Here is a 26810-nt window from a genome sequence, read left to right on the forward strand (position 1 = left end):
CTGGGCATTAAGGAATAAAGAACAGATGGTTTAGAAAATGCTTTTAAAATCAGTATTTTTTTCTTTTAAAGTAGTTTTGAACTCTGCCCAATTTGTCCAACTTATTTTACTAATTATTTTCACTTAACTCTAAGTTTAACAGAAAAACTGTGGAGTTAATATTTTTTAAACCTGGTATCTAATACGCTAGATTTTGTTCCATAAGAATCCTTTTGTCTTTCTAACGGAAGACTTAACAGAAGAATATGGCATTGAATAAGATTGTAAAATCACTTTCTAATACTACAAAAATAATGCTTCCATCAAATAAACAGAACAAAGTCTCTTCTACTAATCAAGAATGCCGACACGCAGTTATACAGTGACTTTTCACTCTGAACACCTCAGACCAGTAACAAGCTTTTGAGGAAAACAAGCATACGTTATCTTGTCTGTATTTTATGCTTGCTTTGGATTGGTCATCAAGAGGCCAACTAGCATGACAAGTAAGGCAAAAGTCTGAATTTAGTACATGCATCCTTGTAAAGCGTATATAGTGTATGATAAGTGCCAAAAAACTAAGAGGCCAACTAGCATGACAAGTGAGGCAAAAGTCTGAATTTAGTACATGCATCCTTGTAAAGCGTATATAGTGTATGATAAGTGCCAAACTGCTGCCTCTAGAAACTGATATTCTTTCTTCCCAGAACAGGAACAACAAAAGTAAAGGCTCATGCAAGCTTTTTTATCCTTGGTAAGTGTCGAGATCTGCTGACGTTTCTGAGGGTGATGCCAGTCTGTTAACCATTGAGAGCTTAGGTTTTGTACAATGTGGACAGCTGCCCCTGAGGAACCCTACTGGATACCATCCACTTGTTTTACTGACGTTGTCAGAACAGTCAGTAGATGGTGATTTATTCACTACCCACAGAGATAAAGTTTAGGCTTAAGGATAACGACTGAATTCTGAAGGGAAGCATCTCAAATGACATAGGTCTCCTGCTAACCACGCATTTAAAAAATGCAAAAATGAAGACGGTTAATCTGTGAAGAGATGGCACGAAGCTGGTCTTTATCTGGAACTTAATTTAGAGTTTCAACCATGGTAGTAATAAAAGAACGATTGAGAAGACAACTGATACTCTAATATACAGCACTTAAAAGGTAAACATTTCCTAGTTTTAAAGTAGTACATGACGCACCTAGATCGAACTCATTAGGGCAGGGTTATTAAGTTTTAAGCTAGTTCTTCTAAAACCAGCACCTGATATAATAGCTGGGCTATTTTAGTTTCATAAATTTTGCATTAGCAGACAGAATATTTCATGTGTAGCTAACCACTACAAATAAATGCTTTCTTGTTGGCATCTCCCGTCAGTATCTTTTGTTCCAATTGCTGATTGCTTGTCAACACAAACTTCTCCAGGTAAATTTTGGTTTTACTTATGTAACAACAGACACAAAGCTGTTTTGAAGGATGAAAACAGATTGTAACATGGGATCTGGAGACGGGGAAAGGAGGAATAGACTAGCAGCAATATTCTGTATTGACCAGTCACAATGGTGTCAGAGACTGTTACTTAAATCTCTGATCTTGTTCTGCCAGGTATCTCGCTTACCTTCAGCAGCGTGAGTGCTGATGCAGGATATGCGCACAGATGTGTGTAGTCATGGAGGTGTTGAGGAGCAATTTTTCAGCAGGCTGTACAGAGAAAATAGCACGTAGCGGTTCTGAAGGAACTAGGTATAGTTGAAATGGCACTATCATTCGATAAACAATATTTTAGTTATCGTGAGGTAGCTACGTGAAAGCAAGGTATTTGTGCCAGTGTTATTGAATACTGGAATTAGCCAGCTAAGCTTGCTAATAAGTATGCAATGTTTACTGCGTTGCTCTGCTTTCTCTAAAACTGAACTACTTTGTTGGCGGTATATGCCTGAGGCGTTTGTGCGCCTTTCTGCTTGCACTGTGTTCATGGGAAGGTTTCATATCTCAGCTTTTTATCAATATTCAAATTTGTCATGATTCACCCGTCTTGTTTCAAATTATTATCTCGGTATTTGAGCAGCCTAGCTGAGACGTGGCTGACGTGTGCATTGTATGATGTTTTTTTCCGTACAACTTAAAGTACGTTAAGTTAAGGATGGTTTCTCATCTAGTAATGCCAGTGCAGCAGATCTTCAGTGAGTGGGCATTTGCCTGAGACTTTTACTGCTAACATTATTGGGATCAGGCTTACACCCATAGTAAACAACCTTTGCTTCAAAAAGTTGAAATTCCCAAGTGCATTTTGGCAGCTTGAGGAAGGGGAATTGAAAGTTAGATAAACTCCTAGTATCAAGTTTTGCAGAAAAGTTTTTTGAAGGTTGAAAATTGTCACAATACGGGAAATGTTTTGCGTGGTAAGATTGTTGCATAAATTATGAAAAACAGGTTTAAACAAGTATTGGCAATATCTATGCATACAGTTGTTTCCTAATATAACTGAATTTGTTTATTAATGAAATAATGCTTGTCTCTCTGGGTGCTTTTCAGTAGCGTATTCAAATAGATTAGTTATAGAGGTACAGCATACCTCAGAGAAATGAGAAATTTGCATATAAGCAAACTTGTAGTAGCAATGGATTTTAAGAGGACTGGGGTTTCTGAACATAATTTTCTAGTTTTTAGTAAAAGGTGGGGTAAAATATTAAAAGCGTGTATGCATGCACTTATTAAATAAACCCATGAAGAGCTTTTAAGTGCACAGATATCATCTCTGGCTCAAAATACGTAAGCTATGAGCAGCGGGATTCCTGGAGAGCATTCCAGGAAAGTACCCCTCGATACTTACGGTGTTCTCATATTCATTCATTTTGCTAACTGCTGTTGGTTATTAATACTAGGCTGGATGGACTTCTGGTTTGAGCTGTCCTTGTGTTCAGAGTATTCTCCCTTTACGTGTATATATATATATATATATTATCTTTTTTCCTCTATGTGGAGCGATATGAAGGCTGAATTAGCTTATGTTGTATTTTCTTATGTTGCAATGATGCTGTGGCTATATGAGTTGATCCCTGATGTTGCTCCGAAACACCAGGCAATGGAGGATGGCAACTTTGCCTGGTTCCCAGGAGTTACAAAGCTAGCTTTGCAAATCCCACCAAGAAAATCTTGGAGAATACCATCTTTTGATACATCTTCAGTGAAGGTCATTAGTTAAATATCACAGGCATTATGCTTTAAATCTCCTTAGTGTTCCCAGTTCTTCACAGGTCTGTGTAGGCCTGTCTGTCCTACATAAATGTCAAAAGATTTATCTTGGCTAGTTACTTACTGTCCCAACATCTTCTCTCGCATCTATGGCAACTTCACCTGGAGTTGCCTAGAATTACTCCTAAATAATGAGTAGCATAGGCCCGCTAACTGTTACTTAATTATATAACGAATTTGTCTTAGTAATGAAAATCTAAATTTCTGACCTATTTTGTAATGTAAAAATACCAAAGCTTGGAGAAGGGCTTCTAGTCTAAATTCCAATACTCTGTTCTTTTTTGTAATTGTAGCACATGTGGGGAAAAAAGCCTGCCTTCCCCAGAAAATTAAAGGTTCTATTTTAACTCTTCAGTGTCTGGTATTAATTTGTGATGGGAAGCTATTTCTGGTTATACATATGATGATTTCCTCTAGCTAAACTTTACATTTTTTTGCTTATGTGTCCTTATTTGGTCTGCTTTAATAAAGTTGTACTACTCTTTATATAAAATGGTGGTATCTGATGCAGAGACTTCAGCCGTATTCTAAATGCGATGGCTGCGGTTGTATCAGCTAATGGCAACCACTGGTTGTATGCCAAGTAAAATGAATAAGAGTGATCTAATTGTTAGATGAAACAATGAGACATGTGAAGAACTTCGTAGTACTTTAGTAAGTCTCTTAAATTCTCTTTACGCATCAAAAAGCTTAGTTAGCAGATCACTGGTTTTGGTGGAGATGAGCATGTTTGTATTCATACATGTCATATTTCAAATCGTAAGAGAAAAAAAATTATGAGATACCATACTCACTTTAACCTTCCCTTTTCCAATTTAACTGGTTCTTGACCAAACTTACGCAAGTAGGTTTGTGCAAATGTTCTTACTCGTGGTACTGCTTACTGTCTGTTAACCGCTTTGTTTTTCAAAGCGTGCTGGAATGTGCACAGGTAGCTCCTCTCTCTATTGAATTTTACCCCATTAGGTGTATGTTTGTCTATAGAATGGTACGTTAGCCTGAGGATTAGTTTAGCTGTTCGCAAGCTTCCCGGTTACTCATCATTACCTCTGCTTTGCAGAACATATTCAAGTCCTGTAGGTTTACAGGTCTGTAGAGCCCTTGGATGTTTTTACCTTTTTATATTCGCCTTTGCCAGTAAGCATAAATATTATTCTTTTTTGGAGAATATTCTGCTTGTTTGGATTTTTTTTTTCACTGAATAATTAAGTTCTACAGTTTGATGACTGCATTACGTGTTTGATTATTGCAGGCTATAGAATTTCCCCCTCTACTTTATGTTGTATAGTTTCATCCTTTTTGAAAGGGATTTTCTAAATTGCAGGTAGAAGAGATCTTGCTTTTGTAACTTTTTCCAAAACCTTTCTGCTGCTTCATTAATAAGATTGTCGCAGTAGCAAAATCAGCTCAGGAAGGAATGACCCTCAGAACACCACCCGACTGGCCAGCCAAGAACTGAAACAAATATCTAAGGAAAAAGTTGGGAGCGTTGGTCAGTGTGTTACACTGGCAACTGGATTATCAAACTGGTCATCATTTCATCAGGATTTTTTTTGTCCTTTATACTTTTCAGTTGATTCATTAGATCCCTGAACTTAAAATAAACAAACAAACAAACAAACAAACTCCTTTGAAATTCTGTTTTGTCTTCAACAGTGCCCTTAAAGATAGTCGTTTCCCCCCAATGACGAGGGATGAGCTGCCACGGCTTTTCTGCTCGGTGTCTCTGCTCACTAACTTTGAAGATGTATGTGACTACATGGACTGGGAGGTAAGGATGTCAGATATCTTTTAAGAAAATTACTCTGATACCATGAACATCTATAGCAGAAGTCACACCATTTAAATTATCTGCATATATTTAGTGTAGTTGTCACTGTTTTGCACTCTATACACATTGTTTTGTGCATAGGTTCAAAAGATCCCTTTGGTAGAACTGTCATCACCTTAAAAGTCTGAGCCATGAAAATGGAATAAAGTTGTATTCTTGCCCACTTACGCACTCAAAGTAAGAGTGGTCTGCACAGCTGTATTTGAGTCTAAGACTCCATCAAGCAAGGTATTGTCTGAGTGATGGTGTCCTGAGACCTCTTTTGCAGCATAGCTAACTACAGAAACATGGTAGATCAGTCCATCGATTCTGGAAAGAGGATGTTCCAGTATGAAAGTTAATAGTTTGATGTATGCCTCTGGAAACAAGCACTGCAAAAAAAATTGCAATCCCAGAACAAGTTGCCTTACTTAGCTTGTAGGAGCGAGCAATTTATCTTTCCCCAAACTTTGCTCAGAGCGAGGGGCCTGCACAGACCCCAAAAAGCCCTTGTACAATGAGGCCAAGTAAATCATTGCTCTTGTTTTTCTTTGGTACTTATGCACGGAGCTGAATCTATTTTAATTGTTAGGTTCTAGGAAACCTGCATGCATTCTCTTGGAACAGCAGCACAAAAGAGATTAGGAAGCAAATGCTGCTTTTAGAGTTATTTCTGGGAAGGTATACTGAAGGAAGTGTTATTCTGTATTCTTCTGCTTTTTCAAAATTATTTGGTATTAGGCACTTGCAAAAAACAAGTTACTGGACTTAAGATGAACTTCTCAGTCAGTATGACTGTTGTGTTGCTCTGAGTCTATATTTCAGTGGACGTAAAAAAATTTTGAATTGTCATATATGATAATGGACATGTTATAATGCCAGAGACACCACACAAGTTACAGTATTTGCCTTTAATAATGACTTAGCCCTACTAAATATTGAGGATTTCTTAAGATAAAAGAGGCTTTCTACTGTATTCACACATAACAAATGTATAGTGAAAAGAAATTTCATTTGTTGTTAAAATGGTAAGAGGCCCTACTGTATCAGAATGGTGGTATCCGGCAGTAACCTCAGCATTATGAATTTTACAGTAGCTGAAAATCTAATAAAAATGCATTTCCTGTTCAACTCATAATGGCAAGGGCTTCTTACCTTCTGATATGTAATTCTGAATGAGATGAATGTAGGTTTCCTTTGGGGTTTATCAGCATTTTCACCATAAACAGATTTATTCATTTTTTATGTAATGTCAGACCAAAAAATAAATCTTAGCTGAAACTGCATGTGCATTCTCAACAAGAAGCTTTTTTCAGAGAAGGAGTTTGTCTTGTCACTGAGCCCTTAGAGTACTTTAAAAAATGTTTTCAAGTAATCAAAACTGTAGTGACTTTTAATACTAAACCAAGCTGGAAATCAAAATTAAAACTGGTAATATTTTTCTGCTTTTTCTGCTTTACTAAGTTGACTTCTGGTAGTAACCATAGTGATGTTTTCAATGTAATTTCATTTATTATAATTTATTAAAAATCAGACTATGAATACAATCAGAAAACGTCTCTTTAAAAGTGTGAAGTGCGTAATGAAATAGCATTTAGCTCTTTCCATGTGGTAGCCTATAAATATTATTAGATGCTGTTTTATTCTCTCAATAATAAACTTCGAAGATGACCAAAATATTCATCCTTAAAGAGAAGCTGAAACCAAAGCTGAGTTCAGAACTCCACTCTCCCTTGGAAAGACTGGTTTTAACTTTGTTCCTTGGGAGACTTCTGATTCATAACTTTAATACTTGTATGAAACAAAGGAGGCTTTTACTTCCGATGTCCTTTCTATATCTTGTTGCAGAATCCTTGAGACTTGCAATAACAGTGTAAACAAGCTTAATGCAGAAACTGTAGTCTTGCTCAGTTCTGATTAATTTTATGGATTCTCAGGATTCTTCTCATTGGAAAGCCCTGACTTACGAGGGAAGAATGGAGGGGTCAAAAATAGACTAGTCCTTGTGTTATCCATTTGCTTAGTTGCTCTCTCCTATTTCATTTAAGGTTTTTTAACAGTAGGCTTTTAAAACCTCTAGCAAATTCCTAGGAATTCTAAGAAATGGTCACAAAGTAGGTTCCATGATTTTTTTTTCTTTTTTCCTGTAAGTTAAATATGCTTCTCAAGTGATTGTATTATATATAGTTGTGGATGATCCACAGGCTTTCCATGAAAAAGGGGCAGGGGGGTGTATAAATATGAGAAAGATAAAATTTGTAATTGTTAGTCCTTAAAAGAATGATTCATCGCTGTTTGTGCCTCTGTCAGTGAGATAGCTTATGTCATCCATGTTTCTTTTAAGGGAGCTGCAGTTATGCAATATTAATGGCAAAAGACATTTCAGGATGTCTAGAGTATGACGTAAAGAGAGATTCTGCATCTTTCATCTCGTATAATGCTGATTTCCAGATCATCCTGAAAAACATCAGCCTGGTTAGGAGACCTTACTTCTGTAGGTATGCTACTGATGATCTCGTGGGAGCCAATTCAGCAATTTGCTGACAGAGGTCACACTATTTAAAAATTGCCGATTCAGACAACTCGCAGTGCTCTGGCGGCTTAGAGACAAGATCATTTGAAGACACGGCTCAGGAATGTCTCCTATATCCTGAAGCAGTGTGATAGATCTTCTTTTCTCTGACTAATGAATTATCTTCCCAAACTAAATCGGTTAATATTTCAGTTGTAAAAAACAATGTGAGATCCTTTTGCAGCAGAAACTTCAACCAAGTAAACAGGAGATATGAGTGAATTGACTGCTATTAGCTCCCATATGATTTTTCAAATTGCTGCCATTTTCACCTTTTATAAAAGTAACTAGGAGAAAGTGCAAACCTTTAAATGACCACTTCAATGCCATGGTTCATGAGGATGCTTCCTAAAATCTTATTTAGCATTCTTACTTACATGTGACTTTATATGAATTGCAGTGCGCTTTAGTAGCTGAACAGATGTAGGGCTTTGAAATGAACACTGGGGCTGTATGAACTGTTGCTTCATTTCTGCTAGACAGAACCCATGAAATATTGCTGTGGTCCAGTTGCTACTGGGGTGGAGTTTCACACCCTTTCTGTCTCGAAGAAATGGACAACATGAGAAACTCTAAGATACGTTTCTTCTTTTGATAATACTGCTCTTTTATTAAAGATCAGATATCAAAGCACTACTCGGAAGACAAGTCATAAAAGACCAATTATTTTTAAACACATTTGATATTGGTAGCAGTCATTCCTTCCCCGCATAAACTCAGCTTTATCCGTGTTTCCATTCTCCTTGAGCTCATCTTTTTGATCTGTCCTTCTACCAAGTGTTTTCTTTCCTGCACAAATTTGAATTCCTGCCTCAGGATGCCTCCAATTTTGCTGTTCATTCCTAATGCACATATACTTGCATCTCATGTTGCACTGGGAACTGTGTGTAGTTAGCAGCACCCCAAAAGAAGGAATGTAGAAGAGTTTGAATAGATTGCTGTGAAGTATCATGGCTTTGGGTCCTTTAGAAAGAACTTCTGTTTGGTTTGTGAAGCTCGTAAGTCTGCAATTTGGGCAAATAAGCCTACACTCAGAAAGTCCTCTGAGCGGATTCAGATCCCAGAAGTGGCATATATAAGGTGTGATCATGTTGTAGGTCTTGCAACTCCAGCTTTGGTGCCACAGGCTCTGCCTCCTTGAGAGGGTATAGCTGCAAGGTACGTTACAATGGCAGATGATTCAGTGTATCCCCTGCGTGTTTTTTTTCTCTAGAAATACAGAAGAGAAAAGCAAAGTGCCTCTACTCATTCCCTCTCTATTTCACGTTATAGCAAATGAACACCTTTTTAATTTATTTTCTCATTAATCTAATTAAGAATCTGTGGGTGTTTTCACTAGATGGTAAAGCCTGTCTTGCTAATTCAGACCCTCTCCCCATTTTTTTATTAAAACAACATAAACATTATGATTGTATGTAATTATAATAAGAAACTTTTTGGAAAACATTATTGTAATTCCAACAGGGGAATAAATAACTAGAATTGACCGGTGGCTCTTCCTTAAAATACCTTGAAAGAGATCTTTGCCCTGAAGTTGCTGTTCTTCAGTAAAGTAAAATCTGCAGAATTGTACATGCTTGCTGTGTTGATACAAAAGGCCTTTAGCCTGTGCGCGCTGGTTTAAATATTAGCTTAAATAGTTGTAGCCAATAATGTTGACTGAAAGGTGGCTTTTCATTGTCGACAAAGTTAGTACATTTAAGAGTTGTGGAAATTCTTTCCTTCCTGCAAGTGCAGCAGCACCAGCAACTCTTGCAGCTTATATTCCTTAAAACAGAGAAGAAAGAGTCTTGATCTCAATATTGTATTCTCTTTGGACGATATTCAGTGATTCCATGTATGTAAATAAATGATTCTTTAAAAAAAGAATGCTTGTCATGAAGTAGAGAGCATATCTCCTGAGTAGTCTTTTGCCTCCATTGTTAAATCAGAATGTAGTATTTGAGCCCTACTAAAGATGATCAGAAAGAAGCCAGCATATTTGCTACAAACGTCAGGCTAAAAAGCTGTAGAATTCAGCTAGTAAAAAGTGGGGTCCACTTCTAATAAGCAGCAATAGTGACTTAACCAGAAGCGTTCCATTTCCAGACAAGTTTGTGTACGGCTATTTCTGTAGTACTAGTTAGGTAAGTAAAGGGGAAGGTTACTATGTTACGCGGTATCATAAGGAGTACTGTACACGTTATAGGCCAACTTCTTTGTTTGAAAACGTTTATAGCTTGCCGCTGTTCAAAGATTGAGCTGACAAACGGTCAGTCAGTAGAAGGATTAGCCATAACCCAGAACAGCCTGATCTGGTTCATCAGGCGCTTGCGTGAATGCTTTTCCTGGGAGAACTGAGAGGCAGGCAAGCAGAGTTTGTCGCAGTTCAACTGGCGTGCTGGCGGTAAGGATTGTACATCGAGCCATGTTTCTGGTCTTGAGTGGAGGAGAACAGCAAATAGTGAGTGAACTTCAGGAACAGGCAGACACTTGTTTCTAACACCAAGGAGGAGTTGCGCTCCTCCAGCTCTGGGGTATTCCATGTGGATTCTTTGTAACAGATTCTTTGTTATCTGCTTTAACGGATTTCTGAAAAAATGTTTACAATTAATTCATCTTAAACTAAGTAGTGATAATTGCATGCAAATCTCTTACAGAATTCAGTGCAGTAGATAAAACTGAACAGAATGATTATCTGATGATAATTTACTCCACAGTGGACTAGAAGCTTAAATTTCAACAAGGCTTGATGTTTTAGATGCTTATCCAAATTCCATGTTGATAGTCTAATGAGAATAATGTTATTTTTTTCCTCTCAGTATGGTTGGACAGTCAGTACAAGAAAAACAGGTTTGTAAACTGTGTTTGGAACTTTGAGTCAGAACAGTCAAACGTGAGAGTTGCTTGAACGCTGGTTTCAGGGTGGGAACAATTTTTGGAGCAATTTTTTCTTAGCCCAACTGAGGATAGATGTATAGAGAAACGTATTATGGGCAATAATCTAGCAAGTGCCAGAAGCGCTTGGCAAAACAGTAAATGTGGTGTGTGCGTGTTTTCCCCCATGCCGAGGTGTATGTAAATAAATGATTCATTAAAAAAAGAATGCGTATAAATGAATTTGAATGTGTATAAATACACAACAAAGTCTGAAGTTCTGTTGAGGTCACTTCAGAAGTAAAATAAAAAATGTAGTTTAATGCAATCCTTAGATTTAGTGAAAGGTCTGTGTTTTTTAATTAATATTGTCACTGGACCTAGTTTTAGGTAGCCTCTGGCCATTTATACAGTGGGCCAGAGAGTTTATATCCACAAGTATCGGATACATAGTATATAGTATTTCATGCTCTAAAACCCTATAGAAATATTTCTGTCGGAGGGGATTGGTTTATTGCCTTTCTGAGTCCCTCTCCTTATCTCACTCTGCTCTCCCAATAGCAACAGTCTAAATAGATTCTATCCATCTGGGAGGCTGGCACGGCAATTGTGTCATCTTTTTGCAGCTCAGAAGGATACCTGTATATAGTCATTTCCTAAATGGTAAGAGATGAGACAGAACTTAAACTCCCTCTGCAGAAGAAGATTGTTTGGTTTGCTTTTCTGAACTGCACAGATGTTGTTACTCTACAAAAACTTGCCTGTAGTGTATCAGTATTTTTAGTTTGAGAAGCACGCCATAGGCTTTGTATAAAGTTCTGGTAGGCAAGCCAGTTACAGTCCAGTTAATGCCTTCCAAACATGTACCTACCCCTTACCTCCCATCTTAGAGAGGAATATTTTGGGAAATTTCACAGAAGTTTTCATCAATGCAGGAACATTGGTCTCTTGAGGAAGTCAAAATAAATTCCTAACTGTGCCCATGCCAATCTTAGCGTGGATCATTCTTATTTTGCTTGTGTGTGGCTTCCATTTGTTTAACTCAGGCCTGGTTTTGATTAACTGGAGCTAAACAATGAAAAACCATTTGTACTGGACTAAGAATACTGCTTAGCTATGCAGTTGGAATTCATACTTCACAGAATGCCATGAAACTTTCCCAACCAGAGGAACTGTGGGTGCAGTTGTGTTGCCTTATTCATTTTGCTCCACATCTTTTCCTTCTACAGGCATGGGCCTAGAAGTCCATTAAAATGGCTAATGGGAAACATCCAGTGCAGTGCAATTCCCTGCTGCTTGAATGTTGCATCATACTTAATACGTCACTAGTGCTTCTGGTTAGTTTCTCACGAATGCTAGATGATCACTATTATGCAAAACAGTTGTGTAGAATTTAGAATCTAATATTCTGCAGGATTTGAAGGTGTGCAAAACCTGAAAATATTTGATCTTAGTGCTTAGGCAATTGAATATAGACAGTTACAAAATCACCAGCTGCAAAAACTTGCTCTGTTCTTGGAATAAACTCGGTAAGCTCATTTCAGCTTCTAACACTGTTTCATTTTACTTTCAGGTCCTTTGGGTTCATAATTACATCATCTGAGCATACAGATTTGATGTCTCTAGTGATTATATATCCATGTTATGAAAGTTAGGTTTAGGAGTGTTTGGTAATGAAATAGCACATTAAAATTTGCAGTGAATTAAATTTGTTAGTCTCAAAGTAATTTTTCCTGTTTAAGAAATGTTAGGTTCATGGGGAAAAATTGTTGAGGCCATGGCCAGCCACAAGAGAGACTCTTCCTCCCATTTCCCCGTGCTTATATATAAAGATTATAAAGATTAAAAAAGAAAGTCTTAATATAAGCAAATATGTTAACTGAATAAGTGGTAGAGCTTTTTAAATATTCCTTATTTGTTTTTTGACTGTCATGCAGTTACAGAACTGAATAATGGTAGAGCTTTTTAAATATTCCTTATTTGTTTTTTGACTGTCATGCAGTTACAGTAAAATAGGTTGTCACCAGAAAAACTGCTACGGCATTTTTTGATTAATTTTGTGTCCAAAAAGAAGTGCCATACCAAATAACGTGATACCCTTTTAAACATAAACTATTCGTTTCCACATACAATGTTGGGAACTTTGGATTTAAATGGAAATGACTTCTTAGTTATGTGGGCATGAAAATAAAAATGTCCGTCTACTAATGCTTTGTGTTTATGCACAGAACTCAAAAGCAACTGAAAACTTACTGGCAATGGAATATCTTTTATGGCATGCCTGATCCAAGTGCAGGTACTCTCAACTGAATTCTTGTACCTTGAAAAGAGGAGTGGTTAAACAGTGCCCTGGAAAGGTGCCTAGCCTCATTTTATGTTTTTTAATTTTTTTTTGGCAGATCAACTTTATCTACGCCTAACTCCTTGGTATTAGTAATTTTGGTTTCCATACTGGCATTTTGTCATATTAGAGTACTTAGTAGCATGGAAATAGGAGTTTGAAGCTGAATGCTTTGGAATACATCTCCTTTTCCTCGTCATACATTGGCAGAAATCTTGAAGGCTCCAGGCTCGAGTTCGTAGTGTGACAAATCTTTCATTGTTCAGTTGTGACTTTGAACAAAATTAATGCTCTTAATTGAAGCATCATTAGACTTGCCAGCTGTTTGGTTGCCTGCAGATTATGTCTGGTGACCAGGTGATTTTATCAGCAACAACATTGCTGACAGCGTCAGAGGGAGACAGTAGACTCAGAGACAGAATGACTTTTGCATCTCAGCTGGCTTTCCTTCAGACCAGAAATGAAGCTCTGTGGTGGGGAGCTGAGGACCATATTTATGCTGCTGCTGACCTTACAAGGTTGTTAAGGTGAACACCTTTCAAAATGATTACGTTCACTTCAGTACCACCTCTTGAAACTCTTTGCAAAAAGGTATTAACCACTGAAAGGTTCACGGTTTGGGTTTTATCATGTTAGAAATCTCTTGTATCTTTTTTCTTTTAATGTACTAATAAAGCTGCCAATTTCTTGCAGGTGGGTGTACATGGCATTAGAATAGAATTCATCAATGAAAAAGGATCAAAACGCACCGCCACCTACTTACCGGAGGTTGCAAAGGAGCAAGGTCATTGTTGCACTTTATTTCATATGATCTGGTGAAGAATTTAAACATACGTATAAATCTAAAATGCAATATTTGACCTTGCACTGATGTCAGATGATGGAGCAATATTTAATTGTAAGAAGACTCTTATATAAAATGCCAATTACATGCCTGTATCGATCCCCTTATAGGGATTCAGTAAACTGTAGCTGTTTTTTAAACAAGTCATAATTTAAATGCAGTGTAGCTGTAGGAAAATAAAATAAGGAGGGGGGGTACAGTGCTGTCGACCAACTTTACAGTTGTTAAAAGCTGTCAATTTTCGTATAGTTGTTACGCCGTGATGTTAGTGACATGCAAAAATTCTATTAAGTGATGGGATGTCTGGTCAATTATCTTAACTGCTGATTTCTTCCTAAATTTGCAATGATCAAGGTTTTTTTCAGTTAAATACTTTCTGCTAGTACTTAATTCCGTTTATAAACACTGGCTTCCTGGGGTTTTTGATGGATGGAAGGGAATTATTTCCAATACGAAAGTCCAAAATAATGTTGTTAAAGTCCCTTTTAATAGAGGCACAGACTTAAGTTTGTGAATTAAAAAAACTATAGTAGATTTTGTTGAGTAGTAATCTTTTGGACCAAGCAGCTGACTATGACTGCTTACTGTGTCGGTTTTTTTCCCCAAGCTTGGCAGTGTGTCTCAATCTTCTACATTTTGCATTGCTGTTTTTTGCCTTTTTTTTTTTTTTTCCTTTATATTTGAGTTGGTCTACTAGGGAAATGAAACCTTTACTGAGGATCATCTTTAATTGATAATTCCATTTCCAAATAGTCACTTAAAAGTTTAGAGGCTTTCCAAGACAATTTTTTTGCTTTTCTAATCTAAGGTTGGCTAGTTAGAGAAGTGGTTTTTTTGTCGATACCTTTGGTGATCACTTAACAAGCTCTTTTAAATTCAGGAATTGGGGGTGGGGTGTCTTTTAAATTTCTAAGTTGTTTTAGTAGACCATGCATTGCAATCTGACTTTTTCAAGTACCCAAAAGTACCCATAACTACCCATTTGTATTTTTTTATGTACTCAAAACTACCCTTCCCCCCCCCAATGTAACAATGTGACTAATCTAATTGTGTCTTTTGGAAATAACATGTCTAACAGCTACTTAAAATACTAGGCTTTCTTAAATCCATAAATAGGAGTTTTGAATAGCATGAAGATTTTATTGAGAACAATAATGAATCTGTATTTTTAATCCATCACTTCTTTTTACTACCTAGCCACCTATAATATAATAGTTCTGAAATTAGAAATATCACTGTGAAGTTAAATGATATTTATGGAGAAGTCTAATCGCTGAAGTTCTCTGCACATGTTCAACTAATAATTCTTTTAAATTTTATACAGAAATTTAATTTTTCATGCTGTCATAGCCATTTACGATGTATAAAGTGATTGTGATACATGATCATACCTGAACGTTTCAGAAAAGTTTGACTTTGTATCTCACCCCCAATCTAGGACACCTGGATATAGTGGGTCCGCTTTTAAAATATTTCAACTACGAGATAAAAATGTACGTTGCTTGTAGAGCGAACTTTGTCTGTAAAGAAATCCTATACGTGATATTTCCTTCAACTGTTCTTAAGTAGGGAAGAACGATCTATGTTTTATACAGAACTTCAGCAGAGCACTTTCATTATCAGTAACACTACGTACTGTACTGTATTTTTGCAACATCTATTCTTGCTGCTATATTTCTCACTAATTTTTACTGCTGTAAAATTCAACAGGATGGGACCACATTCAAACCATAGATTCCTTATTGAGGAAAGGAGGCTACAAAGCTCCGATTACTAACGAATTCAGGAAAACAATAAAGCTAACCAGGTATGCATCGTGGGATACTACAGATAAGTCCTGTTTTTGTAGTACTGTGATGTGTTCATTCCTGGTAAGTGCTTATTTCAGATGTTAATAGTAAGCTTTCCTGTATATATTATTAATGATTTCTTTCTTTTCACAATAGCAGTACGGACTTTCGAGAATATCTGTGCCTTGCATAGGGATTAGTGGCACTAAGCAAGAAAGAAAAGGCTGTTAAATATCAGGCTACATACATATCGGGGTACCTGCATGTTTTGTTTCATAACTCTGAAAAATCATAGCAGTGTATTAGCTCTTGTTTTTTACAGTTTGTTCATTGGCTGTAACGGATCTTCGGGGGCTGTTGTTAACAAGGATTACTTGCCATTGTCAATTTGTATTTGAGCAGATGGTGCGCTGTGGGTCTGCCGCTGTGAAGTCATGGAGGCCCCTCAGTCCTAGTAATCTGTTCGATTCTCAAAGAAAGCATTGGGTCTTTTTTATCTCCTGTGGAGTATAGGTTTCCCTTACCTTAACAGGTATTAGGTATGCAAACTAGGTAGCTGATTGACAGATGGTGTACTAGTTAAACTATGCTCAGGAGCGAAGACATGAATTTAATATTTTGTTTCATACTCTGTCACTCTCACACACTACTGTACCTTGATTTTGCTAATTTAATAAAACGTGTTCTTGAGGGCTTCTTGGTGGGAGCCAAAATATTTCAGAATTAGCAGCAGATATTCTGCCCGTAATATTGTAGTTATATGGTGAAGGGTGGAGGAGTAAATGTCTATAAGAACGCCTCTAAAACTATATATTTTTATAAGCTTGCAGTATGAAATGACTGCTAAACTCTAGCTATCTATTCCATGCTTGGAGAAATAAGAATTTTTTAAATCTTACGTCATAAGGAAGTATTGACTGTTCATCCTCTTCAGGGAGGCCACACTTGACATACTATTAATACAAATAACAAAGTTAGAATCCTTTGTCCAAAACTGTTATCCTTCCTATCTTTTACCAACTTCTAGGGACTCACAGGGTCACAAGATTAGTTCTAAAAGTGTTGTATATATTACTCTTGTTTCTGTGTCCTGATTTCTTTGGAAATTCTTTCCTCCTTAGTGCAGCTAGGTGTAAGCCAGACTTGACTTCCTTGTCCATAATTAAAACCTAAACCTTTCATTCAGACATTTGAAAATACTTGGATTCTCCTGATTTGTTTATGCACTTTTATAGGACAAAGACCCGACATTTTGGTTCTTCTCAGCTTCCATGCTTGTCATCTTTATCTACAAATCTTGCTATTACTTAGCAGTAGTTTGTTTAGACCAGCTGGAAGGCAAAGCATTTCTTAGAAAAATAAATATTCTAGTATTAGAGGAATTACTTGTTCAGTGACCTTGTGGATGAAGGATAAAGACTTTGTGTCTCAATGACTACTCAGAATTCTGGATTCTTGTAGGAACCCAATTACTTGTGGAGTAGCTGTGACTAAGGAAAACATGCTATTCCGAAGGTTAAATTAGGGAGGAACAATTTACAGAATCCAGCTAAATTTCCAAATGCAGAACCCCAATCTCCTTTCAATTTATTTCAGCTGTACACCTTGTTATCTTCTGTTAAAAAAGAATGTATGGAGATAGCTGAGGGCAAGAGTAACAGTGCTATAGTTCTTAAATGACAGGTTCTGTACACCTCAGTAAATAAGGAATATATTTTTTCAAGAAACAAAAATTCTATATAGCACACATTTTCTTCCAGCTACATGATTTTATTTGGAGCAATGGCATGTGAGCACAGAACAACCCCCCCATCCCAAAACAAAACCCCACCAAAACCCCTGTGTTTAGTGTATTTAAGTTCACAACATCCAAACTGCTAGCAAAATCACTGGCCTGATAAGTAGAATAAACAAAGCATAATTTTTATGTTCAGAAGAAATTTTTTTTTTTGGCTGTCTGTTTTACTTGCTTAAAAACTCAGCTTCTGCTGACATATTATAAACAGTAGTATTAAAATAGTAACCATTTCCCAGCATCAGACAACCTTTTTAGAGCCTCATTTTAATAACTTCTTGTCATGCAGTAAAACATCTATTGGAAGAGTGGAATAAGTGCTTTTAACTTCTTTTTCAAGTCTCTGAATTAAAGTAAATGTCCTGTGTGTGAATAAAGCTTTAAGCTGATCAAAACTAGTCTACTGCTAGCTATCTTGACTTCAAGTTAATACCCAGTAGTTCTGGCCATGTTTTGAAGAAGAGGACTAAAAAAAACAGTGGAGCTGAAAGAAGTGTACCAATTCTAGGGGTCTAGAATGCACAAGGACCGTAACTGCATTTTCTCTTCCACCTGCTTAAATGAGCAGATGTGATTCTAGTCAGGCTGCCTTTGGCCTGCTTTGTGACCCACTTACAACCAACTTCATTAACTGCCAAGCTTATGGTTTAGTTTCGTAGTGGCAGGGGATTTCATTCACAGACCAGCTTACTCGTCAAGTCCAGAGCGCCGCATACCATTCACAACAATTCAAGAAGAGCTGCAGCTAATCTCTCAGCAAGGACCAGCGGCCATTTGTTAAATTAGTACATCATTAACAAACTCTGTTGTATCAAGTAAGCGTGGGCGCCTTTGGTACTCTGAAACACGTCCACTGAAGCAAAAAGCTGCAAGCGTAAGATGTTCTGCTCTGTTCCTCTGGCAAAGAGGCAACGGAAGCAAATGTGTTTGCCACCTTAATTGCTGCAGTTGGTAACTCCACAGTAGTTTAAACTTTTGTGTTGGGTTGTGAGTGCGAGTGGTTGAGCCATCTGTTGTGGTTTTTTTAGACCTGAGAGAGGAGAGAACAACCAGAGCAACTCCAGAAGAAAAATATGATAGAGAGGTGGCAATATTTTAAATCACTGTAGCTGGATTCACCAAATCTCATCTGTCAGATCTCTTACGCAAGGTCTTTCTAAGTGAAATTTGTGGAAATGTGGAATAGTGTTGGTTTTGTGTAGATTTTACACTTCTACAGATTAAGTGTAAATTTGGCAATATCTTCTTTGTGGTCAAACAATACTGATGCAAGTATATCCAAAACATTTGTTGCCAGGGCCTGGATTCTGCTTTTAGTTATAAATAGCTGGCCGATGCTATTGCAGGACCTCTCTCCATTATTTTTCAACAGTCTTCGGAGTCTGGACAGGTCCCAGTCGACTGGAAGCTGGCAAATGTTGTCCCATTTTTCAGGAAGGGTAAGAAGGAAGACCTTGGCAATTACAGGCCTGTCAGTCTCACTTCAGCGCCTGGTAAAATTATGGAGAAGGTTATTCTGGGAGCTATTGCAGAACACTTGAGAGACAACGCAGTCATTGATCATAGCCAGCACGGGTTCACGAGGGGAAAGTCCTGCTTGACCAAATCAATTTCCTTCTATACCAAGGTCACTCGTCTAGTTGACCCAAGGGAAGGCAGTAGGTGTGGGGTCTTTTGATTTTAGCAAAGCTTTTGATACTGTCCCTCGCAGTATCCTTCTGGACAAAATGTCCAGCACACAGCTAGACAAGTCCATAATACGTTGTGTGAGCAATTGGCTGATGGGTCGGGCTCAAAGAGTTTTAGTAAATGGGGTGACATCAAGCTCGCGGCCAGTCACCAGTGGGGCTCCCCAGGGCTCAATTTTAGTGCTCTTTAATGTTTTTATAGATGACCTGGATGCAGGAGTCAAATGTACATTAAGTTTGCTGATGATACTAAACTAGGAGGAGCTGTGGACTCCCTCGAGGGTAGAGAGGCCTTACAGAGAGATCTGGATAGACTAGAGAGCTGGGCAATCACCAACCACATGAAATTTAACAAGAGCAAGTGCGGGATTCTCCGCTTGGGATGAGGTAATCCTGGTTACATATAGAAATTGGGGGATGAGAGGCTGGAGAGCAGCCCCGCGAAAAGAGATCTAGGGGTTTGGGTTGATGGCAAGTTGAACGTGAGTCAACAGGGTGCCCTGGCAGCCAAAAGGGCCAACCGTGTCCTGGGGTGCATCCAGCACAGCACAGCTAGCCGGTCGAGCGAGGTGATTGTCCCACTCGACACTGCACTGGTGTGGCCCCACCTCGAGTTCTGTGTGCTGTTTTCGGCCCCTCAATGTAAGAAGGACATCAAACTATTAGAGTGGGTCCAGAGGAGGGCGACCAAGGTGGTGAAAGGCCTCGAGGGCAAGACTTACGAGGAGCAGCTGAGGTCACTTGGCTTGTTCAGCTTGGAGGAGAGAAGACCGGGGGTGCCCTCATCGCAGTTGACACCTTCCTTAAGGGGGGCAGCGGAGGGGGAGGTGCTGATCTCCTCTCTCTGGTGACCAGCGACAGGACACGAGGAAAGGGAATGAAGCTGCATCAGGGGAAGTTCAGATTGGGCATTAGGAAAAGGTTCTTCATGGGGAGGGTGGTCAGTCACTGGAACAGGCTCCCCAGGGAAGTGGTCACGGCACCAAGCCCGTCAGAGTTCAGGGAGTGTCTGGATATGTCTGGATACGTCTCTTAGTCATATGGTTGAGTTTTAGGTAGTCCTGCAAGGAGCAGGGAGTTGGACTCGATGATCCTTACGGGTCCCTTCCAACTCGAGATACCCTATGATTCTATGATTCTAGTCTAAAAATAATGTAACTCCATTTAATGTAGCTGGGATTATTTTAAAAGCAGAATTTGGCAGACAATTGATACTGATTGTTTAAAAACAGCCCAAAAATCTGTAGTGTTTGTTTACAGTTTTTCTCCTAGGTTTTATGTAGAGAGTTGGCTGAAGATACGGGATATTCTCAATAAATCATCATGAGTTTCTATTCCTCTACTTCGAGCAACATAGTAGGCAACAATTTTTAACAGTTCTGTTTGCTTAAAATATTTTTCATAAGCACTTATTTGTCATGTGATTCAAAAATGACCCTGACAACCATGGCGGTTCCCTCCCTGCCCTTGTGCAACTGAAGTTAGTCTTACTCCAAACATCAGAAGTACAGAGCTGTTATTAAACATAGCACTAGTGCGGTGATTTTAGTGCTACTTACAGCTTCCTGGTAACAGTTCTTGAATTTGCTTCTTTGCTCTTTTCTAGGTACCGTAGTGAGAAGATGACGATGAGCTACACAGAATACCTTGCCCATCGTCAGCATCATCACTTCCAAAATGGTATTGGGCACCCCCTTCCACCGTACAACCATTATTCCTGACACTGAGCCGCATGACCAGTCACTGGACCTCTCTGCAGACCTCTTCCCAGGAGACCCTGCCCCTTCTTGGTCTAGCTATCTCTATTACTGTACCATTTTATGATGATAGTTTCCGTTGCCATGTTGAGGCTTCTTAGTTGGTTAAGCTCATCATGGCAACGGGAGGGAAAACTGCATTACTACAAAGACCCCATACTTTTTTTATTATTGAGTCACTGCAGATTTTTTTGCAGCATATATAACCCTTGGGTTTTTTATGAAATTTTAAATTTCTACTTCATTAACATTGAATTATATCAATCAAGGCTTTCTGTGACTGTGGATGGAAGGAAGAGTTTAAGGATTACAGTTAGGGATGCTTTGCTTAGCAAAAAGGCATTCATGGCTTTTGCATTAATAGGTGTGACAGGGAATGAAACATATCAGATTCAGGTATTATACTAGACAATGAATTGCATTTTCATAACGTTCTTCATAATGTTGTGTGTACAATATCTCACCCCCGGAGTAAAGATTTCATGTAGCTATATACATGATCTTCAGATCCAGCACATACAGCCACAATGTCAAGGCTGACATACAAAATGCTTTTTTGGATGAAGAGAAGCAATTACATGTACGATGAGAGGGGACGTTAACATGGCAGCGTTTTCAGAATTGAGTGGTCTTAATTGATAGGGCATGACATAGTCCAGCAGGCTACCAGATACCTTTGTCTCCCATTCTGTGCTGGGAATCGAGGGCAATCCAGCCCTGTCAAGACTAGTCATAATAATGCATTTGTAATGAGACGATGCCTTTCTGATGATCTCAAATTAGGAGTAACATTTGTTTTTAAAAACAGGTTGGTGAGTAGCAGCTGTCATATTAGGAAGAAAATGGATTTAGATTTTAGTGCCTTTGACTATGACATAACTATATACTTATATATAAAATTCATAGAAGAAATATAGCAAATACGTCAGACATTCTAGCAAACTATATTGAGTCTGCTCTGGCGTCAGGTTTTTGGGGATTTTTTTAAAGTGAAAATTTTTTTTTAATAGAAACCTATTTTGGAAAAGAAAAATCCCTGTTTTGTTCTTTCGTCTGCTTTTGAACTTGCTGAGTTTTATCAAGTCATGAATAGTTAGATAAAGTTAACTATTGTTTAAAAAAGAAAAAAGACTGTTGTGAAAGAGCACAGGACAAGTATGCCATAATTTTACATGTTTTCATCTATTACAGGAATAGTACTTGAGAGCTGTAAGTACTGTGTAACAATTCTGATACCCCTCCACACGGTAGAAGGAAGAGAACCGATCGGAACTTTTTCCTGCAGTAAAAATAGGATTTAGTAAAAGGTATGTGTGGTATATTTGCAAGCCCAGGATATGGTAGGATCTAGCTCCTTGCTCGTGTGCCTGCAGAACTCCCACTAATACCTGTCGTAGTTCAGCGCATATTCTAGGGGACGATACATGCCGTCTATTATAGAAAAGACCTTCCTAATATGAGTAAGTAAACCACAGTAAGCAGAAATTCCAGTTATTTTGAATAATGAATGTTTGTAAATATATAGATATATTAAATTCAAATAGATAAAATCAATTAAAATTCAGTCGTTCAAAAAAAATCAGAGTAATTGTAAAAATGTTTCAATAGGGTTTCAAAACCAGATACGGATAAATTACGCTCATCTCTTACGTGAGGTTAGCTTTGCCGCTTAATTTCTATGGAAGTTCTTGTAGAAGGTCTTTGGTATTCCTTCATCCACAGCATTTGATGTCCAAATATTAACGTTTTCAGTTGTGATGCCTTAATTTATAAGCAGAGGGCCTGAAATTTCAGGAGCCAAGAGATGCCAGCCAGAAGCTGCAAAAATTAATAGATGTTTATACAGAGGCTATTTTGGATGATACTGTTGTCTTGTTTCTACTTGGGGAACACTTTTAAATGGCTTAGTCTTCAAGTGGAAATTGTGAACAAGTGGCTACCTGATAGAGTTGTGTTGGTTTTTTTCTTGCCCTTATAGGGAAACTGAGCACAAACTGAATCATTCTGCTGCAAAAAAAAAAAAAAAAAGTCATCCAACCCCATCTTTATCTGTCATCTCGTTACAGCGTGCTCATGCTTCTGCATGAGCTCATTGTTAGAAGTTTTTTCACAAGATCTATTATATATAAAAATATATATGTATTGAAAGGTGCTAATCAACCTCAAGCAGGTCACGTGACTGGTCATGCGGATCTAAAATCATATCAGATTTTTTAAAAAATCTTCGATATATGCAGATGTTATACAGAATTTCTTACCAGTGTAATAATGATATACTGATGAATAAACAATCCTGCAGGTTTTTAAGGACAAGGTCAGCAATACTTCCCACCATGGCTTGCGGGGGAAAAGGATAGTTTTGTCTCCTTTTTGTACACAGCATAATGCACAATGCATTTTTGTCTATCTCTTAGTAGCTGTTGCTTAAAAATATAGTTAAAAGGGTGTTATACAAACTGTAAAGGTGTGCTTTTGAAATGAGTTAATGCCAGACCCTTCTGGACCAGAGTTTTGTATCACTAATTAAAAAACTGTTACAGAGTCTGTGGTCAATCAGATTGTATGATATTTTTTTAAAAAGATTGGAATAATCAGTCTATCTACAGTGTTTCTAGGGCACCTACCTCCTCAGCACGCAAGTGCTGAAAATGCTATGGATTGTTTCTGTGTAATTGTGGGTTTATTTGTACAAAACGTGCAGCTCACTGTGACATGCACTGGGACAGAATAGGTCTGTTTGCTTAAAGCTGATCAACAATTGCTTTCACAAATGTCATTCCCTCGGAGTTACGTCTAGTACCCTTTTCGATATATTGCTGGGTTTAGATACAGATTTTTTTAAATTATTTTTTTGTTTTTTCAAATTTGGGGTACTTTATAAGAAGTTAAGGTACAACCAAGTAGCTTATTTCACTCTTTTTTAAGTTGGAATGCTAATTTTTTATGAGCACTACTCAGTTTGCCTTATTCATTAAAGAGACTGTTGGGTTTGCGGTTTTTTTAATTCTTTTGCTTAATGTTCCTAAAAACCCTGTTCTGTGAACTGAGTTAGACAACAAAACCGTAGACTTGACATGAAACTATTACTTAGTCACGCTTCAAGTGGCCTTCCTTCTGCCTACACTGCTGTAGCACTGACTTTTCACCATCTCAACCCCAATGCTGATCGTAGCAGGGGGAGGGCACACTAGCGTTCTGACCTCAGATGTACTATTAAATCAAGGCAGTCAAATCCATTTGCACACCCTGGCGTTTGTATACGGACCTCTTTACTTGTCTTCAAATGTGCGGGTTTTTAAAATTGTTGTCTGGAGTAGGTTACATCTCTTATGTGTGTTAGATCGAACCAAAGAAGCCTCCAGCCATGCCCAAATGCTGCTCCTAAAGCCTGCCTTCCAGTCCTTACAAAATCCCTGCAGGATCAAATGTGTTAACTTTTTTATTTTTGTACAGTTTCTAACTGATTTTTGCTAGTGATGTTAATTGAATTAAGTTTATTTGGGGAGTCTGAATATCTCCTCCATTTAAATAAACTGGTGACTTTCCTTTTATGTTTTAAAAAAAAAAAAAAAAGGTTAAAAAAAAAAAAAGAGAGAAACCCAAAGTGTGCCTCTCAGATTTAAGGGTTTCTGGTTACATTTATTCTTAAGACCAGCAATGATTCTTTATATACAAAGATATGTTTTCCTCGTTTTTTATTACTGTTAAAGAAAAAATAAAAAAGAAGAACCTCTTTCTTTGCTCTGGACCCAGTAATTGTGCTGGTACATAAACGCACTGAGAAAACAAACTTTTGTTTGAAACTTTTGTAACAACTTATGACTGTTTTTGTATATCAAAGTTGATTCTTTTCAAGAAACTTGGATCTAGTTTCTAAGTTATTTTAGTGTTTTATATGTTACAAAAAAATTTACTTTAAATTGTTCACCAGCATCTTGAGTTATCTTAATGCAATGGTGACACACAAGGGGCTTAGAGCTACCTGGAGTAGCTTGTAAGGCCTCTGTCTTTTCCTTCCTTCCTTAGTAACTTGATTGATTACAATAATATCACAGATTACCTGAACCCCCTTCCTTTACAACTAGATCCTCCTTCCTTCCACATTTAATTGCTATTAGTGTGAAGAAACTGTTGAAATGGGCATTTTAATATAAGTACGGCTTAAAAAGAGAAAAATGAGGAAAAAGCAAAAAAAAAAGATATATATATATAGAAGGTTATCTGTGGGTCTGTGAGATATGGCTGGGGGGAGATATTGTAGGAGTTTTAACACTATTGTTACTATCTTTTAAATCATTTACCCAATAAAATAAGGAAAAAGAATCACCATTTCTTTTTATGTTTCTCTGCTTAATTGTGCGGCTTGGTCAGTTTTCTTTTTATTTAAGCATTTGCAATGAGTGTTCATGTTAAAGGCTAATGATGCGTTAGGAATATTTTCATGTGATTAACTCTTGTCTTTCCATTTTGCCTACCGTAGGAACAGATTGTGGACAGGTGCATGCAGCTTTCAGTCTAATTCAGAAGCGAGTCACTAAACACTCCAAGTTAAATCAGCGTTTATATCAGTTACATCAGTATTTATATCAGTACATTTATCAGTATTTATGTAAGTTATCAGTTCAGTTTTGTACTTTTTATGTCTAACTTTAAACACAGCATTTTGCCCGGGGTTGGGCTCCTCACTCTCTGAGAGGGAGAAGTGGTTTTAACCTTTTTAAGCAAAACTTAACCAATACGTTGCCTACACTATTTGTAGCAACATTGTTCAACAGAATAATGTGGCAAAATGTGTATCAGAGTATCTTGAAGTATCACCTAAAATAATTTCAACACACTTACTTTGTATTACTCTGACAGTAGTAGGTGTGATTTTAAAGACCGACTAGGCTTGCTTTGCCATGAGGGATTCCTTTGTCTTGCATGTCATATCCAGCTCATGTGTAGACTGTCACGTTGACCAAATTTCATGGAAAAAAATTACAGTGTAGAATTTGCACTGACTTAGGGGGTTCCTGCAAAGCATGAAGGGCTGGGGAAGAATTCTTTTCCCCTTCCCCGAAAGCCTTTAGTCTTAACAGAGTGGGGCCGTTTTTAAATTGTTTTACTTACGCAGATCTGGTGAGAACAGCACGCCAGAACCTTTAGTTCATTAAACCAGCTTTAACTGTCAGCACCAGTTTCCAGTGTCCCTGTAGCAACTCTGGCTTGGTCGCAGGGCTTCCTGGGGTGTTGGTCAGGGGGTGAGGGAGCCTCGGCAAACCTCTGTGTCGGTGTGGCTAGCTGTGCCGATACCAAAGAGGTGGTTTATGTGAGAAGGGAAGGAGTGCGTTCCTGTGAAGCAACAAAGCCACAGTCCAGCTGATGACAAAACAAAGTCCCCAGACAGGTAAAACTGGCTTGGAGAACTTTGTTCCCTGAGCCAAATTCTTAGTGCTCTGAGAGACATTTTCTGCCGAGTCTGAGTTAAAGGGAGCGTATTTCCTCCATAGGATAATTCCTGAGACAAAGAGAGAAATTTCTAACATCTCCCTGGAATTCGGATCTGATTTTAGAAGTGAGGTGTTTTGCCTTTGACTAATTCAATATTAATAGATCTCCTGTCTGTAGATGCAAAGTCTGTGAAAACAAACCAATAAAATCCATGTAACCTTTAGATGCTGAAGATCGATGCCGCCTTTACTCCGCTTGCTTTGAAGCCTTGATTTAGAAGATTAAAAAAATACCTCTGAAGGGAAAACCTGCCTGAGTAAATAGCTTCCATTGTTGTTTTAGTATCTCACAGATTTGGTATCATTAGTCTGACTTGGGTAAAACCTACCTAAACCTCACAGTCCATTGAGATGTATAGCTAGTTAAAACTGCCTACCAAAAATTTCCCACTCTTCTTGCTACATCAGCCAGCTATGTAGTTATCGCACTATAAAAATCAAACTAGCAAAATAGTACCGAGTATTAAGGATGTTTCAAAGGTGGAAACCAGCTTATTCTTACATACGTGTTGCTATTCATTAAACAATGAAAGGCTGACTTACAATTAGAGTTATAGAGAGATGCAGAGGATAATTAGCAGTGCCTGAAAAAGGAAATTGCTTGCTTAATTCATCTCAGGTTTCCATAAA

The 26810-nt window shown here is 37.9% G+C and overlaps 1 protein-coding gene across 1 annotated transcript in view; it reads left to right on the plus strand.

The window, feature by feature from the left end:
* Nucleotides 1–25017, plus strand: part of AMMECR1 (Alport syndrome, mental retardation, midface hypoplasia and elliptocytosis chromosomal region gene 1) — a 153842-nt gene extending 128825 nt beyond the window's left edge. The window contains exons 5-8 of the mRNA XM_009276620.2: nt 4892–5006; nt 13508–13598; nt 15369–15465; nt 20538–25017. Coding sequence (XP_009274895.1) covers nt 4892–5006; nt 13508–13598; nt 15369–15465; nt 20538–20652 — 418 coding nt within the window. The 3' untranslated portion in view covers nt 20653–25017. The remainder of the gene's footprint in view (nt 1–4891; nt 5007–13507; nt 13599–15368; nt 15466–20537) is intronic.
* The last annotated feature ends 1793 nt before the right edge of the window (nt 25018–26810 follow it).

Source organism: Aptenodytes forsteri, unplaced genomic scaffold, assembly GCF_000699145.1.
Source record: "Aptenodytes forsteri isolate BGI_AS27 unplaced genomic scaffold, ASM69914v1 Scaffold107, whole genome shotgun sequence".
NCBI lineage: Eukaryota > Metazoa > Chordata > Aves > Sphenisciformes > Spheniscidae > Aptenodytes > Aptenodytes forsteri.